The sequence below is a fragment of the Jaculus jaculus genome, chromosome X (assembly GCF_020740685.1).
Source record: "Jaculus jaculus isolate mJacJac1 chromosome X, mJacJac1.mat.Y.cur, whole genome shotgun sequence".
NCBI lineage: Eukaryota > Metazoa > Chordata > Mammalia > Rodentia > Dipodidae > Jaculus > Jaculus jaculus.
In genome coordinates, this window is record NC_059125.1 from 10,527,584 (window position 1) to 10,552,585 (window position 25,002).

Genomic DNA, 25,002 nt, shown 5'->3' on the forward strand with positions numbered 1-25,002 from the left:
TGCAATAGTTAGAATCACAAACATAGAGAAAACCTTCTGTTGTCTTAACTTCTAGGTTGATGTTCTCCTCCCAAGCTGTGTTGTGCCCAGCTTAGTATGACACAGCTTTGATAGTGAAGACACGGGTCACCGAGGGATGCACTTCTGATTAATAGCATCCTATTTCTCAGGCAGGCTGTGTATGTGGGCTGAGAAGACAAGGTAGAGGGACTTAGTGAGTTTTGTGTGAGGTGTAATAGTTAATATAATGACCCTTGCTACTGGTTCTGTGCTTTCTTTCTTTTTTTTTTTTTTTTGAGTGTGAGAGAGAATTAGAATTGGTATGCCAGGGCTGCAGCCACTGTGAATGAACTTCAGATGCTTGTGCAACCTAGTGGGCATATGTGGCCTTGAACTTGCCTCACATTTGTGCATCTGGTTTAAGTGGGACCTGGAGAGAGAGAGAACATGGGTCACAGGCAAACACCTTAACTGCTAAGCTATCTCTCCAGCCCACGAGCTTGCTTCTTAAGGAATGCAAGAAGGGGTAGGACAGGTGAATTGGCTTACTTGACCTTGTTCACCTTGCAAGCACTGGATTTCAAAACATGTTTCCTATGAAATTCCCCATGAGAACATTTCCACAGTGCCTACAATAATCAAAATAATCGAAGCAGAGAAGACAATAGTAGTTCACAGAGGCTAGGCAAAGAAATGGAGGATGTTTGTCAGCGAGTACAAATTTTCAGTTATGTTAGACAAATTGTGGGGTACTAGTGTACAGAAGTATAACTATAGTTTAAATTACTATTACACAGGAGATTTGCTAAGAGGGTAGATCTTAAGCATTGTTACAAAAAAAAAAAAAAAGGCTATCCTCTCACCCACGTTCCTATAAGAAACCCAAATGAATCTCTTTGGTCATGTCAAAAGAATGTAATTAAGCAATATTTAATTTTTAAAAATTTTTAATTTATTTATCTGAGAGCGACAGACACAGAGAGAAAGACAGATAGAGGGAGAGAGAGAGAATGGGCGTGCCAGGGCTTCCAGCTTCTGCAAACGAACTCCAGACACGTGCGCCCCCTTGTGCATCTGGCTAACGTGGGACCTGGGGAACCGAGCCTCGAACTGGGGTCCTTAGGCTTCACAGGCAAGCGCTTAATAGCTAAGCCATCTTTCCAGCCCAGTATTTAATTTTTAAAGTAGGATGCACTCAAATATTTTCTATTCATGTTTTAATGTCCCATGTAATAAGCACACATTTTTTCTTTAACACAACACATACTCCTGCACTCATTAATTTATTTAATAAGAGTGTAATTATGAAGTATTTGTTGTTGTTGTTTTTGTTTGAGATGGGGTCTTACTCCAGCTCAGGCTGACCTGGAATTCACTATGTAGTCTCAGGGTGGCCTCGAACTCACAATGATCCTCCTATCTCTGCCTCCTGGGGAATAAAGGTGTGCACTACCACACCCAGCTAAGAAGTATTTAGTTTTTTAAAGTAGCATGCACACAATTTTTCTACTCACGTTCTATTTTTTTGTATAACTATTGCTGGTAAGCCATTGATCTGACTTCAAGACCTCCAAGTCAACCACATCGCAGAATTATGAAAGTACTATATTAGGGTTGGAGAGATGGCTTAGCAGTTAAGGTGCCTGCCAGAATTTGGCTTCAGGAAACTGGACTCCTGGTCCTAACTTCATTGCCCTGTGCCATGCTTTTTTCCCCTGTATTTTTGTTAGCATGTCTGAAGATAAGAGGTATATATTTGTAAGTCATATCATTGACAAGCCCCTCACTCTAGCATGGCTTCTGTCACCTGGCCTTTCAGATGCTTTCTTCTTTGTGGATGTGAATACAGAGCACACCTTATCAGAGTTCTACTAAAATGTACTCTTTGAAGTCCTTCTTGGCTCCTGATACTGAAATACTTCTAAGGTGCTAACAGTGTTGATTCTTCTTAAGAAAAGTATGGCCTTGTGTTGTACAGTGGAAGAGCACTTGCCTAACATGCACAAGGCTTTAGGTCCCACCCCCAAGTACAAATTTTAAAAATAAAAGAAAGCAACCCAGGGTTAAGTTATTCTACATGATTGAATCCTTTCACAATTAAAACTGAAATCTAGTTAAAGTAGTCATAGTAATCAACTTGAGATTTCTTATAAAATAAAAAAAAATTCTTTAGAGTTTTGGGGGCTTTTTACTGTATTGCATTAGTGCACATGCTTTAGACAGGGCACAATGCAGTATATGTACATTTCATGTGAGCTACAGCATCACTTCTCAAGCTTGAATGGGCTTGTGAATCCCCTGGGGATCCTTGTCATAATGCATAGTCTCATTCTGCAGATGCAGTGTCAGTTGGAAGGACTGCATTTCTCTTTCTGTCTCTCTTCCCTTCTTTTCCTGTTTTTCTTTCCTCCCCTAATCTTCCCTTCTGTTTTCCCTTTCACCCCTCCTTGTTTTTCTTTCTCAGATTGACATTTTAACAAGTAAGGCTTCAGAGAAGTGGTTCTCAAATTTGGCTGGATGATCAGTTCTGAAGCCTTCTGAAACCAAGATGTCTAGAATGTACCCCAACTATTCAGATTGAATGGTGAGGTCACTGGGATTTTCAAGATTTCCAGGTGTTCCTAAATGTGTAGCAGTGCTTGAAAACCCTGCTCTCTGGTGGGTTACTTCATTTCTAGGAAATATCAAAGCCAATCTCTAATATAATTTCAGTAGCTCTTGAGTACATCCAGGAGCAGCAGAGTGAAAACGTGCAGTAATGTAGCCTCCTAGTATTTACACACCCAAAACAATGTCTTGGAAATCAAATCATATACTAAACAAAATTCAAGACTGCATCACTAGTGCAAAAAAGGCAGATTTTTGGATGCCATTTGCTATAATAAATAAAAGAACTCTGTATTGAGTAAAAAATCTCACATAGAGGGAATTCTAATTAAAAGGTATTTTTGGCTTTATTACCTTTTGGGTCATACCTGCCATGGTTAATTACTCCTGACAGAACTGATTTCTTTGTTTATAAGCAGGCTGCACTTATAAAGCTAAACATATTTTTCTTCAGAAACCTAAGTCCTTTTTGTACATAGAATATCTATCCCTTAAATTAGTAATTTCTTAACCTTGCCATTCTTGACAAACGGGCCAACTGATTCTTTCTTTGCTATGGGTCCCAATTCTGTTCATTATAAAATGGTTAACAGATTTCCTGGATTCTATCCACTAGATTTCTACAGCACACACAGCCTCCACTACCCAAGTTTTCTGTGCTAAAATAAGAGGTCTAATGGTAAATGTGGTCATTTGGGGAGGAGCTTTGCTATCCATCTTTTCTTTCTTTGTTTGTTTTGTTTTGTTTTTGTTTTTCGAGGTAGAGTGTCACTCTAGCTGAGGCTGAGCTGCAATTCATTATGTAGTCTCAGGCTGGCCTCAACCTAACAATGATCCTCTTACCTCTACCTCCTGAGTGCTGTGATTAAAGGCATTTGCCACCAAACTCAGAGAGATCGACCTTTAAGTGTAGTTTTCAGGCTGGAGAGATGGCTTAGCAGTTAAGGTGCTTGCCTGCAAAGCATAAGGACCCAGGTTCAATTCCCCAGTACCCATATAAGCCAGATGCACAAGAAAGCACATGCATCTACAGTTCATTTGCAGTGGCTGGAGTCCCTGGCACACCCATTATCTATCTCTCTATCTGCCTTTTTTTCCTCTTTTCCAAATAAATAAATTAATTAAAAAGAGTAGTTTACACTAACTGATTATTTAATCTTTGGTTTACAAAGACCAAGTTGAATTTAGTATAAGTTACTATTAGTATTCTAACTTAAAATGAACCTCAGGAACATTGCTTCCTCAAGAGCTGGACCCACCCTTCCTTTCTAGGAATTGCCTCAGCTCCAACCACAACCTTGTTCTTAACATTCTCTACCCAAAATTAGAACAGTTTTGACACTTATTTATTTCCTCTTATTAAACTCTAAAGCTTCATGAGCACAAGTTTCAAGAAGTATTCATATTCATTCCCTTTTCAAATACAGAACTCTGCAAAGGAAGCCTTCAAAAATACTTGATCAACCAATGAATTGGAGGATTGTCTGGCAGGTTGAAGTAAAAACTTAAGAAGACAGCAGGCATTTCCCTATATAAAACTCTTACATAAAACCAGAATAATTTATCATTATAAATGGATATGTTTGCTTCTGTTGATACTTCATCAAACAGGTGGCAATTAACTCCATCTTTACTTAAATGTTTTCTTGTCTCCAAATGAGCTTGTTGCAAAGGATAATAACATTGTCAAAAAGGCAAATTGTTACTGTGTCCAGGCAAACCTCCATCTCTAATGTCTTCACAGGGAAACATCTAACTTCATTCAGTTTGATTTCTTTATGAGAGTCAAGTTATGTTGAAATAAATACATCTTGAGTTTCCATGAATCATCATATACCAGTTAATAGCTAAATAATATAGAGATTCAAGATAGCCTTTATCTTCTAAAGAGCTGAATTCATAGGCTTGTTTTCAAGGACACAAATTCATGGAATTACATTATAAAAGTTGTCAACTGATTTGGGAACTGAGTAGCACCAACTTTAAGGTTCTATATGCAGAATTTAGTTGTTTTTTCTCTAATTTGGAGAAACTAAATTGTTGTGCCCTCAAGCATAGTACTCATTGCTTTTAGATTCCTAGCCAATGTGTTGTACTCTAGGATCTGCTTGATATTGGATGAATAAGCAGTGGATGGAGCTCAGTAAGATGTGATTCTTATCAGCTCCCTACCCCAGGGGCTGTTATACATTACTTTTTTAGTGGGGGGCATTATTCCAAAGTTATCCTGAGAAAAGGAACTTCATGGAAAACAATTTTTTGGGAGGTGATGTCTTAATTGTAGTGAGGGAGTAAGGAAGTGGTGCCAGGAAAGGAGGAAATTCCATAAATTATAACCAGTGGGTTATAATTATCAGTAATAGGGCTTAATCTCCTGAGACTGGACCTAACAGGTTTTGTCAATGGTGGATATTTAGCCACCAACCAGTCCTGATTTGTTCAAATGAGGGCTTCTCCTAGAGTATTTGTCTCCTGGGACTTTTGGTTTACAAGTATGTAGGGAACATGCTACAGTAGCCTAGAGATACTCTTTGAGTTGTAGGACAACTTTGGAAAGCAGGATAATGTATACCTAAGAAATCTGTGTACTGTACCCTGTATTCTGTGACTATGTTACTTCACAGGGCAAAGAGGGGTCCCAAATGTGACACAGGGAAAAGGCTTTAGCTTACACAAGTAGGCCCAATTTATTCACATTGATTTAAAAAAAATAATTTATTTTCTCAGCTATGGTCAGTAGTAGATATGACTATAGAAGCAGGATCAGAGAGATGTAGTGTTGTGCATTTGGAGCTGGAGAAAGGGAGTCATAGATCAAGAAACATAACTTGCCTCTATAAGTTGGAACAGGCAAAATATCAGATTCTCCCCTAGGCTACTGTTATATATATGGACCAAAGATGGTGTTAGGATTGGACTCTGAAATGTTTCCCACAGGCTCATGTTTTAGATGCATGGTGTAAAAGAAATTCAGATAAATTTAGGAGGTGGAGCCCAGCCAGAGAACTAAAGGTCACTTAGGATGGATCCATCAGGGTATATCCATGGCTGCTTCTTAACTTTCTTCTGTGTGTCCTGGCCCACTGATAACTGAACTCTTTTTGGTTGATCATGCCCTCCCCACAAGGATGCAGAATCATCTGAAGCCATGGACCAAGTAAGTCTTCTTTTCTGTTACTCTGTGATGTAAAATATATGGCCACAGTCACACAGTAACTGCCACAGAAAGCCTTCATTTATTGGCCTCTAAGTTGTTAATTTTTCACTCTCAACTCATGCATATTAGCTCAAAAACCTGCCTATACTAAACTCACATTTTGCACTTCTGGTTATTTATTAAAAGGCGGCCTACTGCAGAGCTGACTTCTTTGCGCATCTCATGAAACTACACCTAGAATCTACTGACCATTAGCAAGAGCTCTCTGATTTTAAGGTCACAAGCTCCTTCTGCTCTCCAAACATCTGATATGGACAGAGGCTCTTCACTTTTTCTTAGACAACCCCCCCTCCATTCTGGTCTTTCCTTCCCTGCAAGTCCCTTGTCCTCTCCCCTCCTGGATAATGGTGCCTTTCTCCAAGGTTCCACATCATGTCATGCTATGAAGGGCCTGTTTCTTCAGGGACTATTATCCAACTACTTCAAAATTAAGTATGTTGTGTGTTACTGCCTCCAGGGTACTATCGTTTTCCTTGATGAGCCACCACATCTCTCAGTCTCCTTAACAGGCCTCCAGGAGAAACATAGTCAATGCCAACATGTTCATTTTAGCCCAGTGAGATCTATATTGGATTTCTCATTTCCATAATTAGAGATATTAAGTTTGTCTGGTTTGAAGCCACTAGGATTGTAGTGATTTGTTATAGCAATGATAAGAAACATTTGTTATTACAAATAATTTAATCCCCAATTCATTTTCATATTTATATTTGTTTAAGATAAGCTTTGCTAAGTTTGTAGTGAGTGCTCCAGACTTAGAAAGCCTGTTTAGCAAAATTATCAAAAAGGCAAACTAATGTGTATTTATAATGAATGATCTATGGCTCTACAGAGGGAAGTAAAAACCAATTATGTGATTAACTGTGTTTATGCAGAAGTGCTGCAACATTTTTGTCATCTCATCCCTCATCCCAATCTGACTCCTTTCATAGTTCCAATCTTTAAGTAACATCACATTATCTCTAAAGCCTTTCAGGATATCTCACTTCATGAACAACTAAGCTCTTCCTGTTTCCTGTGTAATGCTATCCCTGGGGCTTCCTACCACATGCTCCCAGCTTTTGTCTATAATCAAGTCCTTATGATGTAGTGAAAGCACCACATTATTTTTGGCCCTTTAATGTGCTACTTTTCTTTTGTCTATCTCCAACAGGAATTTGTCGTCAACATTTGCCCCTCTCTTCCTTGTTGTTCCACCTCTTCCTAAATCCTTCCCTACTTTCCTTTTGCCTGTCCTTTGTCTTCCTTTTCCCTTTCTATTCTTTCCTGTCCCTTTTTTTCTCTTATCACTTGAATGTTCCTCCTCAGCAATCTCATCTATGTCTATAGCACTTGCTTTCATCTGTATTTGATAATTCCTCAACATGTCTATACAGTCCAGTCTTTATTTTTCACAATTGACTATTACCTCATGGATATATCTACCTCTATATTTCAAATTTCAGTTTATTATGCATTGACCTAAATATCTTGCAATCTTTGGTCTTTATTTTACAGTGTCATAAACCCATCATCCCTCCTGATAAAGTTACATACATAGAAGTTTTCTTAAATTTCATGGTATTTTGTACATTCAGTTAATACACCTACTATTGATGTTACGATCTTACTGTTTTTCAGTATCACTTAAAATTTTGCCACTTTTCCTAGTTTTGATTACAACAAAAACCTTCTATTGATCTCCTGCCCTCAGTCTTTTTCTCTTCAAAATGTTCTCTTGACTGTCCTACTAGATTAATGTTTCCACAGTGGAAACTTTGTCATATCACCACCTATTACAAAATCTTACAGGCTCTCCATTAATTTTAGGAGAAAAGTTAATCTTGGCATGGATTAGATACTTGCCTGGCAACTGATCAGCTTTCAAGCCTAAATATTGCCTTGGTGCTTATCTTAGATAGCTTTTTTGAGACCCTCAAATATGGATTTGCTACTGGTTTATTTCATAGATGGTCTCAGGAAGCACCAGTAGAGATACAGAGAAACGAAGTGTGGAAAGAAGAAAATATGAATTTACAGTGTATAGTAAGCAGGTTCTCTGTGAGCACTGGGGCTCAGTCCTACAGGAATCACTAGGAGGCAGAATAGAATATGACTCAAAGGAAAAAGGAAAGTAGAATAGTTATCTTCAGCATCCAGCAGTTATTGATTGAAGGCTGCTTAACTGTTAAGTCCTTTGTCTATTCAGCTTGCATTGCAAAACCTGAGCTTCCTACTAGTACCAAAATAAGATACCCTCTGGCTCCCTAAACCAAACAGAGTCTGGCTGGCAGTAGGACATCATCTGAGTATATAAAAAGGAGTATCACAAGGATATGGGTGAGGCATCAGCAATGGTTGGTACAGAGACTCTTCAGTGTGATTCCACAGCACTCCAATAGCATCTATCATGACATGTATCATATATAGAGACAACATGTGTGCTTATTAATGCAGTTTTCCTTGGACTGTGAGTCTTCCAAGATAAAGCCTATTGGAATTTTTAGATGGCTTATCCTAGGCATTTAATGCATTTCCATTGAGTGTATTGGATGAAGAAATCAAATGAGATGACTTTATTTCATGAGGGCAAGAGTAAATGCTGAAAAGTAAAAACCCAGAGACACAGAAAAATATAATCAAGTATAATCAAGTAGAAGGTAAGTAGTCACAAAAATACAGATAATGGAAGGTATTCGGAGATGAAAGAAAGAATCAAAGGGAGACACTAAAAGGACAAGGACTTTATTTGCAAGGCTGATTCTGCAAATTGGTTTGCGTCTTGTAAAAGAGAATTCATTATTACAAGACATAAACTAACAGTCTGTCACTATACCAAACAAAATGAAAAAAAAAGAAGAAAACACAAACACTAAAGGTTACCATGCTCCTGACAAGCACCAGCCATGTAACTGGGTAATATGAGGAATTATAAACTGCTATGGCATTCATTCAATCTTGATGCCTTTTACAATTAAGTCTAAATTTCTAATCCATGCAGATCTATTACAGCCTTATCTAAATTCCTCATGCTTTAATGTAAGAAAAGAACCAGGCTTTCTCCCTCTCTGGAGAAGCAGTTACAAACTCTTTCAACATCATGCTTGCTAAGGAAGCAGTTGTTTCCTTAATTATCTATGAAATAATATACGAACACATTTTAAAACATGTGGTAGAATATGAAAAATGGTAAATGAAAAAAGAGAGCACACACTATTTCATTAGATCTTTTTGAAAGGAAAAGTAGGAAATACAGCTAAGATATTTCCTTCTTAGACAATGAAAAGGAAATCTGTAGGGATTTCCAATCTAAATGTCTTATTTGCAAAATACCTTATCTTTTATTTGTTAACTTTTCAGTGATTCATCTTTCAATGTGGAACCAATTCCTGGGATTTAATGTCTTTGACATGCAGTACCAGTAGCTAAGGCAGGGTAATCTTAGCATTGCTTTTACTGAAAAGCATGTTGGGAGTTCCATGGGCTATCACTGGTCACCAGGTACTTGTTAGATAAGTACAATAATGGGTTCCTTTCTGAAATACTGAATCTGAATAGCTTAGGCTGAGGGCTAGAAATTCATATTCTGCCTAAGCCTCCAAGGAATTCTTCTGCACTCCTAGGTTTGAGAAGCACTAGCCAAGAATAAGATTATCAAGGTGTGGTTTGCATGCCAGTATCAATCTGTGAGCTCTTTGCTACGGTCTGCCACTTGACAACTATGCTCTTAACATATTTTTCTTTATTCCTGTGCTTACTGCCATTCTAAGCAGTAAGGCTTCTTATATGCGTTCTCCCAGTTTTAGTAATGAACCAAATTAAAAAAAAAAAACAAACAAACAAAAAACCAACCCTTAGCTTCCTTCTGTAATGGAGAAAAATACTGCTAAATAATGAGATATCCCACAATCTTTTTGTTGTATCCTAAACATCACTATATGTGCCTGTTGAAACACATATATTCAAGTGTTCCTCATAAAGTAACCAATTATTATAAATCTTTATAAGTTTGAGCTTTCCCTAAACATGGATGTGGAAGTACTGAATATTTTTACCACATGCAATCATCTCTATCTCACAAAATATAGATAGGAATTCTGAGTCTATACCTAATACTTCCCAGTTATGGGCCCTACTTGACTTCATGTATGAACACATGCATAACACAACAGATATGCTTTCTTAGGGCATGTGATGTTTGGAACCACAATCTGTATCTTTATTTATTTTTGCTAAATGAAGCCAATCTGATGGAGTTTTTCTTCATACTCAGTTAAGTGTACATTTGTGTAAATCAAATTTCAAAGATAGACTTCTTGATAGTTTGCTTTTTCTTATAGAAGGGAAAGAGAACCGACCACCAACCAATGAACCTCTCCCAATGTATAAATCTTGCAGAATTTCATTTCGAGGTTAGCAACATTCATAATACTCTCATAGCTTAATGGACAGATAATGTTTTCAGAGGAGATGCACTTTTACATATGAGAAACAGAAAAGAACTTAGACTATTGCATATGCATAGAAAGGTCTGTCTCCTGACCATGTTCTCACTTAGGATTTTTCCACTGCAGCCCTGTTGACATATACAGGTAAGCAAATTCTTTGCTGTGGGAGGCTGACCTGGGCATTGTGGAAGGTTTAGCATCATCTTTGATCTCTATCTAACAAATGTCAGGAGTTATTCTCCCTATGTGTGACAATTAGACACATCCCCAGCATTGCCAAATGTCTGCTGTGGGACAAAGTCACACTAGGTTGAGAACCACTGCTCTAAGCCTATGGAAAGGAAGAGAAAAAAGTGAAAGAACTTAAACAGGATATGCATAGATTGACCATATTCTAATTATAGGTTAATGAATTCCTCATTTGTTTTGGTTTGTTGGTAGACCAGACTTAGTGGTAATGGCATCAGTATTCCAGTAGACCTCCTTCAATCTTAGTTAGCATTCCAACTGGGTTTAAAGAGTCTTAAGACTCTCTACCTTTGGGAAAAGTTCCTATATACCCAAGACCCAGTTTAGTCACAGCCAGTAGCAATGAAAGTTGTAAAGGCCTCCTCCTGATCCTTGCTTCTTTCATTTTTAAACACTGCAGTAAAAGAACAAGCTCATCATTTCGTTTATGAGTATAAATACAGTTGTATACAGGGTACATATTGCTGTGCATTCCAGTTTGCTTCAGTGGAAGGAAGACAAGCGGAGCAAAACATGGAGGAAGGCTGTGTAGACAGGCAGTTTCAGTTATGTTATTTGATTTAGGTTCGTAGAACATGTTGCTCAATAAGCTGAGCAAATGCTTTGTAGAACTCACCACATGCCAGGACTTGTTTTATCCATGGGAACTTAACCTTTACCAAAATCCTATGAGGAGATTTTTTTAAAAAAATATTTGCATGTTGGGGAAATGCCAGACATCCCCTCTTGATGCTGCAATCAAGAACTTTTTGTATCAGTCTTTATGTTGGTAACTTGAGAATTGAACCCAAGTTGAAGGCTTTGTAACTAAGTGCTTTTAACTGCTGTGCCATCTTCCTATCCCCAGAATGTCAACTTTTCGGTTTTGGGTTTTTTGTTTTGTTTTGTTTTGTTTTGTTTTTTGAGGGTTTCACTCTACCCAGGCTGACATGGAATTAACTCTGATTTCTCAGGGTGGCCTCGAATTCATGGCGCTCCTCCTACCTCTGCCTCTTGAGTGCTGGGTGATTTTGTTTATAAATTATCTATTGACCAAGGTCCATGTTGGCAGTGGGCCCTTCATTTTAGGAGACAACTCACAAAATACTAACTTCAGACAATAGTTATTCTTCAAATCATACATAATAAAGAGAGGCAAAACAAGCTTGCAACATTTCCTAAACAGACAAAAATAGTCAGTATGCCACTTAAAAACTTCTAAGCCTCTTTCTCTATTTGTAAATCAGTGATTCGTACTTTTTTAATTTTTTTAATTTTCTATTAGCATTTTTCATGATTATAAAAAAAATCCCATGGTAATTCCCTCCCTCCCCCCTCATACTTTTTTTTTTAACAGTAAGAATTTAAACTTCATGGTAGTCTGTCATGTTATATATAAGATTTATTGAGATGTCCAACATAAAATTTCCCCCCTGCTTTTTGACAGCATTTGATCTAGAATATTTGCATCCTTAAATTTAACACCTCTATCACTCACCTTATAGACATTCTCTTCATCTTCTCCTACCCTGAATACTCATGGTATATGTTTCCCCTTATTGCAAATAGTAGTAAACCCAACTTGTTAGACTTGTTTCTGGTGGTTTTGGCTAATGAGCCAAAACAATTTGATACCTATTTGCCTATAAAGTTCCTAGCTAGATGTGGTAGCTTATTTTCCAGATGATTGATTCAATATCAAATGGATTGATACATTAATACAGCTTAGGATATTGAGTGGTGTAGAGTTCTTACCTAGGTATGTATGGTGACCTGCCTTCTGTCACCAGCAACACATATGCACACATGTACATGCACACATGTACACATAAAAATTAATACAATCAGAATGTTTGAGCCAAATACAATGATGTAAAAATTTATAGGGGAGCATATAAAATCCTTTCTTTGGGACAGAAAAAGTTACCCATATAATCAAGAGGATATACCTTGATAGCTGTTTGTGTTAATAAAAGGTAAAATACCTGGGGAATTAACATGGTAGAAATGAGTACTCATGGAATATGAGTTAAAAAAAAAAAGCACACACAATTTAGTGTGCTACTAAAAAGAACCAAAAATCCACAGTGTATCCTACCATTGATCAGTGTTACATATTGACCAAGCTTGCACTTTTTTTCTGTGACTCATACTTTAAGATGCTCATTAGCAAACTAAAGGAAAGGCGACCTGCATGGTGAGCTGTTGCTGGCAGCCAAATCACAGGAAGTACTGAGCCAATTTAATGCAGAAAATATTAGAAGCCTTGCCAGCTCATCATCCTCAAGTGGTTAAAAGGGATGTCTATAAACGAGGGGAAAGAATTTTTAAGCCTAAAGAGAAGATGTGCTAATCAGGCTGTAGAAATTCTGAGACTCTGAACCATCGTTCTGGAAGGAAAGTGCCATGGATTTGAGTAAACCACTTCCAGGAGGCCATAGATGCTGGGTCCTTATATCCTGGCTTTTACCAGTGGGGTCTGGTGTCCTAGTGGAATTGAGAGAGCAAAACTCCTTAGACCATTGGAGAAGAAATAGGCCATGGAGTGTTTCTGGGTTTATTCAGTTAAAGGACCAAGGCTTCTAAGCTGATTCCCTGCCTAGAGCATTGCACTGGGGATGGAAGCTAAAGCCTTGTTAGGGATAAGAATGGTTCACTGTTCTTGTGTGTTTACTTACAGCCAGTGGATCAATGGGAAGATGATTGGCTGAGAGAATTATTGAAGTATTTCCACATAAAATGTTTTTTTGGGGGGTGGAGAGATGACTTAGCCGTTACAGCGCTTGCCTGTGAAGCCTAGATACCCACATTCGATTCTCCAGATCCCTTGTAAAGCCAGATGCACAAGGTGGTGCATGCATCTGGAGTTTGTTTGCAGTGGCTGATTGCTCTGGAGCACCCATTATCTCTCTATCTCTCTGTATCTACCTCATTCTCAAGTAAATAAATAAAATATTACTTAAAATGTTTTTTGGTGTGTTTATGTAGTGTGTGTGTGTGTGTGTGTGTGTGTGTGTGTGTGTGTGTGTGTGTGTATGTTATATGCACATGTGTGCTGATGCACATGTCCCATGCACATGTGGGCATAAGTTAGATAAATACATTTGAGTATCCTCCTCTATCACTTTTTTTTTTTTTTTGAGGTAGGGTCTCACTCCAGCTCAGACTGACCTGGAATTCACTATGTAGTCTCAGGGTGGCCTTGAACTCATGGCGATCCTTCTACCTCTGTCTCCCGAGTGCTAGGATTAGAGGTGTGCGCCACCACACCCGGCTTCCTCTATCATTTTGGGGGGGGGGCCTTATTTCCCCAATACAGAGTCTCTCTGAACCCCAGAGCTTACCGTTTTTCAGTCAGACTACCTGAACAGCGAGCCCTAGCAATCCTATCCTGTTTCCCCTAACCTTAGTGTTAGGGTTATGAGCATGTGTGGCCATGCCTAGCTTCTTATGTGTGTGCTGGAAATTGAACTTAGATCTTAATTAGCTTGCCTTATTACTCTTACCCACAGAGTCATCTCCTTGGCCCTTAAAATATTCTAAATCCTATCCCTCAGTATCATTTCATTTTTATATCCCCTCATAAAATTAAAACTACAAATGAGTAGAAAGTAACCCCTGATATCAAAAGAAACAAATAAGGGCTGGAGAGATGGCTTATTGGTTACAGTACTTGTGCAAAGCCAAAGGACCCAGGTTTGATTTCTTAGCACCCATGTAAGCTGTTAAACAGTCTAAATGCTACTTTGTTAGCATCATCATTTTAAAAAGTCTGCTTGTTATTAGGTACCACAATCATAATATCAAGCAGCCAATTTTTGGTTAGTCAGAGACAATAAAGATGTCAGGACTATCTGGGTGACTGAAGGCATCTACATGAGCTATATAGCCAGACTTAAGGTAAATGCAGGCGAGGCTTTCAATTTTATATAGTAATGCTGTTATAACCCTCACTCTCCTTATTGGAGAATAAGAGATCACACAGCTTCTAACAGATAAGGTTTGGCCAGTCCTACTGGTGAAGATCTGGATGTGTTGTTTCTGAGCCATTCTACTTTGATTGACAGTAGATGCTTTGTGAAATGTAGAAAAGATAATCAAAGCAAATATGCCCGCTTGCAAATTGTCTGGCCCCTTCTTGAAACTGACCTCATTTCCTAACCAAATTGTTGAGTAAACACCAGGCACTCTTCCCATACATGCAAATGTAATATCAGGTACTCTCTCATTAGATCAGGAATACATCTTAATGCTGCTGTCTCATTGGCAATTGATGCTCTTATTTGTTTTCAAAAGCTTTGAAAGCATTAACTCATATCATTTTTTTTTCAGAGGACAATTTCTCAGTGGGAAATGAGAGTGATAACTTTATTCATGTGGAATGCTGACATTTTAGGATGATATATATATATATATATATATATATATATATATATATATATATATATATAGTTTTTATTTTTAACTTAGACTATAATCAGTTGCGGTATGTGTAAATTAGCTTACTAGTACATGAGCAGCTGGATCTAAACAAAGGCAAGGCAAGTGAAGCCCCAGGTGCAAAATTGAAGGGAGCCCAAAATTTCAGTATTTAAGATGAATGGAATTTTAATTCAACATTTAAAATTATTACTGATGCAAAAATACATCATGAAAAATGTATCAAAAATTTAAATAAACGCATAATGTAACCCTATACTTTTGTGACTCACCTCATTTGCTTTACTCTAGCCCTCACCCAAATGGGCCCTCTTTTAAAACACTATAGTAGTATAAAGTACGGTAATTTTTTTTAAAAAAATATGTGTGCGTGTGTGTTATATTGCATCATAAACTAAGATCTAAAATGTGAACTTTGAGCAGATTAGGAGATCTAGGGATATCTGTGTGTGTGCCATTGGGCATTTTCATTAACCTCTCCTCATTTTAGCTTTCTCATCTGTAAAATGAGATAAAACACTATTTTAATTATTGGTAGGATCACCATTTAATGTATCCAAATAAGGACAATCTTATTAATGGAAAGTGGCACAAACATGCATTTCAACTTTATAATGTTGAATGTTGCACAGTTTTAAATAGTACTGTTGGGCTGGAAAGATGGATTAGAGGTTAAGGTGGTTGCCTGCAAAGCCAAAAGTTCAATTCCCCAGGACCCACATAAGCCAGATGCACAAAATGACATATTGGGAGTTCGTTTGCAATGGCTGAAGGCCCTGGTGTGCTTGCTCTCCTTCTCTCTCTCTTCCTTTTTCTCACTCTGCCTCTTTCCCTCTCTCTCAAATAACTAATTTGATTAATAAATTATGGTGTGCTGCTAAATGGTAGTTATATATTTACACCATGCCAAAAGGAATCAAACTATTCCATTCTGAGCATCCAGAACTCAACAGCAAGATTGCTCAGGCTCTTTGTTGCTGGTCCCATGTTCATGGAGCCTTTGATATATATATATTTTTTCCCCCTGCACTAGCTACTGCAGAGTAGTAGCATAGTGGTTTCATGAAGTTTGCATGTCAAGTCAGTAACCAAGGCTGGTACTCAGGATGGCCAGTAGAGGCAGCAGTGTACTATCACTGCCCAAGACCAAGGATTTACCTGTCAATTTGTTGCATCTGAATTCACTTCATTTTATGAGGAAGCTCCCTCACACTATCCTGCCAGTGGAGTGTTAGTTTTGACATTATACCTGGATAATCTCACAACAAGAGCCCTGGTATAGTGATCTCTTTATGCTTTCACAATATGGTAATGTAAGAATTTGTTCCCTGTGAATGCATTACCCCTATACCAGGAGAATGTTCCAAGAAAAAAAAGCATTTTCAGTTTATTTTGATGCAACTATTAATAACAACATATTGTTTTACAATAAGTAATCTGGGACAAATGTTGTCACAAAAGATATTAGGATAGTAGACATAAACCAGGACTTTCTGAGATATGCTAGACTGTCTGATATATAACTCTCACAGCTATACTGAGGATGAAATGAATTGCTATGTATAAAGGGTAAAGAATAGTACCTAGCATGTCATAAACTCTCAATACATTTCAGCTCTTGATGGCTCTTTTCTTACCATGGTTCATAATTTAAAAAATAAATGAAAAACTGTCCCTCTCCTAAGAGGACAATAATTGGAAATGCATCTCATTCCCATGGCTCAAAATTTAATCATCAATAATAACAAGAAGCCCCAATTGTAAAGGTCAAGAAAACTTTATTTTGATTTTTCACTGCACCCTTTCCTACCCCAAGTCATAGCTTTGGTCATTTCAATGCACACTTAGAGACCCTTAGAGATGCACAAACTCCAGGAGGTCTGCATGCACAGCACGAAGCCTGCATTTCTCAATAAGTGTTATATATGTTCTTTTTTCCTTAAGCATCAATTGTAACTTGTATGTGGCAGCTTTAAGGAATTTCCCTTTAATCTCAAATGACTTAATGGCTTCCCACTGAAATATCCAAAACATCCTTTTTTTTTTCTTTTTTTTTTTTCCTAAACCCAGGTACTTCAGAACTTCTGAGAATCCAGTCCTTAGGACTGCTACTGATTTCCCTTCTCACTGTTGTTATCTATCAGCACCTAGACATAGCTCCCTGTTCCCTGGTGACGAAGTACTCTCACTAATATCATCTTCCCTGGAGGGTGTGATATTCATATTGAAAACTGACTCCATTGTAGACCTCCCGAATTGGACTGCCTTGTGAAAGTTTTCTCCATTCCACCTTAGTCATATACTCATATGGTCTTAGTCTTATCCTTTGTCTTAATGTAGTTAGCCTTCATGTCCTCTTCTTTCTCCACCTTAGTTATGGCTCATTGCTATACTTCTCTCATGCAAATAACCTTAGCTCCACAGTACTCTCTCTCTCCCTTTCTTCCTTCTTTCCTTCTTCTCTTCCTTCAATGTCTATATCATATTCTCCTGGTCTTCCGCCTACACTTACTCATCTGGAAAAACTACAGTTGTACTTAAATTCAAGCATCTGTCATCTCAGTGCCTGAATCCAACTCTGGTAGACGTTTGTGAGAAAACACGTAGCTGCTCACTGATTGTTCACGCTCCAGATGCATAGTCTCAGGTCTCACTAGGGGAAATACTGTTTCTGCCTCAGCATTCTGGCCTCATCTCTGTCCTTGGAGAACTGGTCTTTTCACTCTCCAAAACTGCCATTGAATATCTTCTTCAAACATTGCATATTTCTTCTTTCTACCACTCTCCTAACTGACAACAAATGTTAGAATTCATAGGCTGGATACCACTGGCAATCAGGGCTATCCTCTCAAAAGGATTTGTACAAAGAGGAAGCATGTAAATTCTGGAGCCATGGCATTTTACTTCCCATACTGCTATGCAACTTCATGGTGTATAGTCTCTATACTTTAATGTGTTCATCAGTGAATCAGCAATAATTTAAGTCATGTTTAAAATGGATGAGATAACTGCTTCCATGCAAGAACAACCCCTTTGCTCTGGAGTTTTATGTTTTCTCGCCCTTTAAACATGTTTGTTCTTGAGGTTATGCTTTCCTTTCACTGTGCTGTTAATATGTTCCTTTTCATTAGAGTAGTCACCTTGTTAAATGTATTTTTCTCTTAAAATTCATGGACACACATTGTCTTCCATATCATCTTCTATGTTCCCCAGCATAGCAAAGACAAGTTCAAGTGATATCTCAAGTCTATCACCATTTTCTTTCCTCTTTTTTTCCTGGCCAACCTACTTGAGATAGACTTTAAAGTGATAGAATACTTCAGTCTCAGAGATTTTCTTTTAAATTTACATTCTCCCAGTGGGTGATATCAAATATGTTTGCAAATTTTGAAGATTAGCCCTTTCCTGGTCACTCCCAAATGTATTTCCAGATTTTTATCCCCTTCTTGAGCACATATATCTATCTACTGGTTTGCTGTCTCTACTGAGCTGTCTTATAGACATCTAAATTTGACAGTATCCAATGTGGCTATGGAATTCTACCCTCAATTTCTATTGATTACAGTAGCCCCCATCTAAGTAAGCTAATTAACCAGCATCAACTACTCAGTTGCTTAAGCAAAAAAAAAAAAAGTTAAATCACATTCAATTCCTCTTTTTTCTCACCTCACATTAAATGCATCAGCATGACCCACTTGTTTTACCTCCAAAATGTAACTATTAGAATGCAAACTTCACCAAAGAATGGCATTTAAAATTTTTTAATTAATTAATTAATTAGCTTTTTGCAAGGAGACAGAGAAAGAGAGAGAAAGCATGCATGGGTACACCAGGGTCTCTAGCCACTACAAACAAACTCCAGATGCATGTACCACTTTGTGCATTTGTCTTATGTGGGTACTGGGGAATTGAATGCAGGTAGTTAGCCTCGGAAGGCAAAACCCTTAACCACTGAGCAATAGTTCCAGCCCTTTAACAGCATTTTGTCTGTCTTATTTAACAATGTATTCTAGGGATCTAGGTACTGTTTGGCACATAGTAGGTAAAAAATGAATATTTGTGGAATGAATGATTGAATCCTGAATCTGACTATTTTCTCTATTTTCATGACAAATGCTTTAGTACAAATCATCACCACCTCTTACCTATAGCTATATCATACCCATCAAACTGATCTGCCAGTGCCACAGTCCATCTCATGAGTATGTATTCAATCACCTATTTGTAATAGTGACACAGTCCAGTATACTCACCTATGATCCTGTAATTAATTTGTATGTACATTGCAGTTCCTACTTCCTTGTCAGTTTCATCCTTCACTCCAATCCCAGATTTCCTGGCTGAGCATGATAGGTGCTTAACAAATTAATGGAAGAATTCATGCATTCATGATAGGTGAATGCTTTGATGATGTCAAGGAGTGGGAGTGTACAAAAATTTGTTTTACCCTAGCTGTATTCCACTACAAGCTAAATTAACAAGTAATCTATTCAGCCTTTCTCTACATACTCACCTACCATTTAATCTTTCAATTGCAATTTAGCTTCTCTCTAAACACTGAACAGAAAATATTCAGTCAGGTAGTAAACCCAATGTATCCCTATTTCATTAATTTTTGCTCCTTGGCTTTTTTTGTTGTTGTTATTTCGTCACCTTCTACACTTTCAACATTTAACTTACTATGATAATAGATGTTTAGACAATTCTATGTTTATGAAATAGGCTTTTGAAGCAAGCATCTTTCACTAAGCATGGCTTTAGTTCAAGTTGGTATATTTTAATGTGTATAATTTGTTTCAATTGAAAATATTTTTATTTATTTGCAAGAAGAGAGAGAGATAGCGAGTGTATGCCAGGGCCTCTAGCCACTGAAAATAAACTTCAGATACATGTACCACTTTGTGCATCTGGCTTTACATGGGTACTGAGTAACAGAACCTGGGTCACTAGGCTTTGCAGGCAAGTGTCTTAAGTGCTGAGCCATCTCTACAGCCCTGAAAATATTTTTTAATGCCAAGTTTGAATTCAAGACTCAAATGATCTTAGAAGTGTGTTGCTATTATCAAATTTATGGATATTTTCTAGCTATCATTTTATTGTTGATTTTTGGCCCAACTCAATTTAATCAAATAACATATTTACACCTTAATGTCACAACTCACTGTGGTCACTTCATATGGTCAAGCTCATGGCAAACTTATTGAAATCTTCCTTCTGAAAAGTACATGTTTTCTTCATTTGTGGGTGCAGCAAGTTTGTTGATTGTGTTTCTAAACTTACTGATTTTTTTTCATGTTCCTAGCTATTATTGACAGAATTACGTTAAAATCTCTCACTATGTGGGCTTATTAGTTTCTTCTTTCTATTTGCCAGTTTAATCTTTTCTAAAAAACTATTTTTTAAGTACTTTATTATTTATTTGTTTGACAAAGATACAGAGGGAGAGAGAGAGAATGGGCACACTATGGACTCCAGCCATTGCAAATGAACTCCAGACACATGTGCCACTTTGTGCATCTGGCTAATATGGGTCCTGAGGAATTGAACCTAGGTCCTTTGGCTTTGCAGGCAAATGCCTTAACCATTAAGCTATCCTTCCAGCTCTGCTAGTTTAATCTTGCACTTTCAAAATCATCTTATTAGTTGCATATATCTTTATAAGTCTCCTATTTCAATTATTAAATACCTATTTCTTATTTTTTTTTAGATTTTTTTAAAAATTTTTTATTTATTTTATTATTTGAGAGCGACAGACACAGAGAGAAAGACAGATAGAGGGAGAGGGAGAGAGAGAATGGGCGCGCCAGGGCTTCCAGCCACTGCAAATGAACTCCAGACGCGTGCGCCCCCTTGTGCATCTGGCTAACGTGGGACCTGGGGAACTGAGCCTCGAACCGGGGTCCTTAGGCTTCACAGGCAAGCGCTCAACTGCTAAGCCATCTCTCCAGCCCTTAAATACCTATTTCTAATAGCAAGTAATATGTTTTTTGTAGGGCTTTTTGAGACAGGATGTTCCTTTAGCCTAAGCTAACCTGGAACTCACTTAGTAGCCTAGACTGGCCTCAAACTCATAGTGATTCTCCTACCTCAGCTTCCCAAATACTGGAATTAGAGGCATGAGACATCATATGCACCTTTAGTAATAGTTCTTTGAAAGTCTACTTTCCCTAATATTAACAAAGTGAACATGGCTTATTTGGTTCGTGTCTGCATGGTGAATATATACATTGTTAGTTCAGGTTTCTCTATCTTTATATGTGTTTTATTTTATTTTATTTTTATTTCAACTAACAATGTCTTTTATTTAAAACATTTAGTCATTTCTCTTTTATGGTATTTACTGATATATTTGAGTTTAATCTGCCACTTTTTATTTACTTTTGCTTTTTCAGTATTGTTGTGCAGACTTCTTTTAGTTCTATTTGTCTTTCTTGCATGTGAGTGTGTATGTGTGTCTTGTGCACTGACCTATAATGGAGCATGCTTTCCTGAGTGGAACTGGTGTCCTGCTCCATCACCTTCTGCTTGTTCTTATTTGATCAGGAGTATCTTGCTGATCTGTATTCAGTCATTTTTCAGGAACTCCCATGATTCTCAGGTCTATGATTTCCTACTGAACTGGTGTTGCCGATGTGAATGGATACACCTGCTATTTATGTGGGCCCTAGGGTTTGAATTAAAGAAGTCCCTCAGGCCTCCTCAGGCCATCATGCAAGTACGGAAAGTGCTCATAACCACTGAGCCATGTCTTCAGAACCTATCTGTCCTTTTACTCCATATTTTCCCCTCTGTTCACTTGTTATTTATACTTTAAAATTTTAGTAGTCTTTAATGACTATTTCTCTTTTGGCAAGTCATTGTTAATCAATCACAGGATTAATTCCCATGGATATATCATAAGAATACTCTACAGTGTACTTCATAAATGTCATACCCAGGGCTAGAGTGATGCCTCAGTGGTTAAAGGCATTTTCTTGCAAAAATATCTTAGCAATTATTCATATTTGGGAAGGACATTTTCCTTTTGTGGTCTAGGAAGGTCATATCCACCTCTGGTTTAAGACAGCACACAACCAGTGAGTTATTATAGTGTTTCTTTATCTCATTATCAAAACTACCCGGAGTTCTTGTTAAGTGTATAGATTCCTTTAGTCCATCCCAATCCTCATGAATCAGTGTCTTCAGGAGAGTTTCCTAAGAATTAGTATGTTCGAGAAGAGCACTAGGGGAGTCTTAGTATGAAAAGGTAAAATTGTGGAAACCTGCTATATTAGGTCCTGAAAGAGTAACTCAAGCCACCCACTGACTAATACATGATTGCAGTGTGTGCTGCGCTAATTCTGTACAGTTTATGTATTAAAGAAAATACCATTACAAGTTAACAATTCCTCGGGCACAGAAGTGGCCCTTAATTTGTATAGCTATGTTCTGGACTCCCATGGATTGAGTTGGCTAGCAATATATTAGGGAGAAAGTTGATATAGGATGTAACTAATAATGACAGATAGGATAGCCAGCAGTATGTATTTATGATTTTGGAGTACATTGACAAACATTTTGGTATATGCAGAGTTAGGACCCAGTGAACGATGCATATATAAGACCCTTAATCCCTTAATGCAAACAATGTTTAACAACAGATATCAGCTTTATGTCCAGATATTTTGAAGCATTGGGTCAGATAGTAAAACATTTCACCTTTACTTCAACCAACAGTATAGTACTGAGTAAGTGTTTAATTTGCCTTAATCAACAGGTTTAATTTATGAATTTTTAAGAAATGTATCATGCACTGTACATTAAATTTTAATACACTTTTAGAGCAGTATTAATATAGGAGACAATATGTGTTATCCAAGTCTGAAATGCAAAGCAGGTGCAAGGCTTATACTATCTTTTGGGATTAGGATACAAGACAGAATCCTGCTTTCCAAACATTGAATTGCTTGGGGGCTACAGAAATACTGTTGTCTGTGCCTCATCCTGAAATTAGAATTTAATTGGTGTGGCATGTGGCCAATTTTGAGGAGTTGTGGAAATACCCCAGATAATTCTAGTGTATAGTCAAATTTGTGATCTACTCTGTTGGAAATCTTGAGCAAGGTAGTTCATGCCTCACACCTTGGAATAGTGTAAAACTTAAAGTTTCTACACTCAAGTACATGTCAAGATAATGAGAGATGTCCAACTGGATTTATCAAGTTGCAGTGTTCATGTATAGGGCATTATGTACATAGAGACAAAGCATCTGATTAAATGAGTCAAATTCATTATGTATACACACAGTTATACATAGCATATTACCAATACTCAACCAGCATTTTAAAGTAACTTTGTCAGATTGAGTCTATTATTCAACTAGAGTTATCAGATAAATTTTAGAATGCTCAGTAGGATTTGAATTTCAGATCAATAACAAATAATTTTCATATAAGTTTATCCTATATACTTCAAATTTAAGTTTAACTGCTTGTCCTGAATTTTTATCTACTCAAACTGGCAATTCTACCCAGCATTTTAAAGGACTAACGTTAGCAGTAACTAAGTACACTAGGAAAAAAATTAAATTTCAGCTCCTTACTCATTATGGATTCTGTTTTCTGAGATATATTTCATGATTAACCACCTTAAGCTCTACATGAGTTGCACTGAGGGCCACCTGTACCTTATTCTGCCTCTTCTGACGTCTTCTGAGTCGTAGGAACTCCTTGTGTTGCCTGGAGACAAAGTTGACTGCTGCATATTCCAATAAGGCCGCAAACACAAACAGAAGGCACACTGCCATCCAAATGTCAATCGCTTTCACATAGGAGACCTGGACAAGAGAGGGAAGAGAAAAAGAGTTGTTGTGAAAGCTAATGGTGTAAACAGCACAATAACCTCATGTCTTTGGTCAAGTAGGTTTTAGCTTTTCCTTAAGAAAACTATTATGAAGTGCTGCAGTATGTGTCCATAAATGGAGAACTGGATAAAGAAAATGTATATACACACATGGATGGAAGTGAAGGACACTATGTTAAGTGAAATAAGTCAGACCCAAACAGTGCTTGATACCATTCATATGGAATCTAAAAATAATGACCTGATAGAAACTGAAAATGGGATAGTGGCTTACAGGAACTGGAAGACTGGTGGGGGGCGGGGGGCATGTTGAGCATCACAGGTGGGTGAATGGATACAATGTTACAAGTAAAGTAGTAAATTTTAGTTTTCTATGGTAAGAAGGATGAGGATAATTTAAAATAATGCACTATCTCAAAATAGAAGAGAACATTTTGAATGAAGTTGCCACAGAGATATAATAAGAGTTTTAAAGTTATGGATATGCTAATTGCCTGAATTGAACAGCACTCAATATATACATGAATGAAAACATCACACTGGGGCCTGGGGTGTGGTTTAGTGGCTGAAGACATACTTAGCATACGTGAGAGCTGTGTTCAATCCTGAGCATTAAGGAAAACAAAGTCCCAAAATGTCTCAATATACCTCATAAATGCATACAAATGTTATGTGTCAACAAAAATCATTTGAAATATTATAACACTAAAAGCAGAAAAAGTTCAAAAACAATGCATAAATGCTAAGATTCAGTGTGAGAGAGTTGAAGCAAGGGCCTGAGTTGAGGGGACATATGACTTTTACTGCTCTGCCAGTTAATATCTCATTTACGATGCAATTATTTTGAAGGTATGAGGGAGAAAAATAAAGAGACAAAACTGTTACATTGGATACAAACTGCAAGGGATACTTTTCACACTGCCAGCTGCGTGTACTCTTCAGCACTATTTTTACATGGGGTTTACTGTTTTGATAGTTTTTACTAAGTGCTTGCCACCCATCCTTTTATGCATGATGTGTGCATGTGTTTGTATGTATTAATTTTTAATCCTTACATTGACTGTATTGTCCTATTTTTTGAGAAGAAAACAGGTAGAAACGGGTTAAATTATTACCCAAGTACACACAACTAAAAAGTGACAGCCACGATTAGAATTGAAATTCAACCTGAAGTAGTGAATTTCCCTTTTGGACATACACCCTATTAGAATCATAGGTTGTATCTTCCATTTCCCTCTGACT

At 37.4% G+C, this 25,002-nt stretch overlaps 1 protein-coding gene across 2 annotated transcripts in view; it reads right to left on the minus strand.

The window, feature by feature from the left end:
* Glra2 (glycine receptor alpha 2) overlaps positions 1–25,002 on the minus strand; it is a 221,433-nt gene that overhangs the window by 26,895 nt on the left and 169,536 nt on the right. For both annotated transcript variants that reach the window (XM_004671455.2, XM_004671454.2), the window contains one exon: positions 23,585–23,734. In XM_004671455.2, coding sequence (XP_004671512.1) covers positions 23,585–23,734 — 150 coding nt within the window. The remainder of the gene's footprint in view (positions 1–23,584; positions 23,735–25,002) is intronic.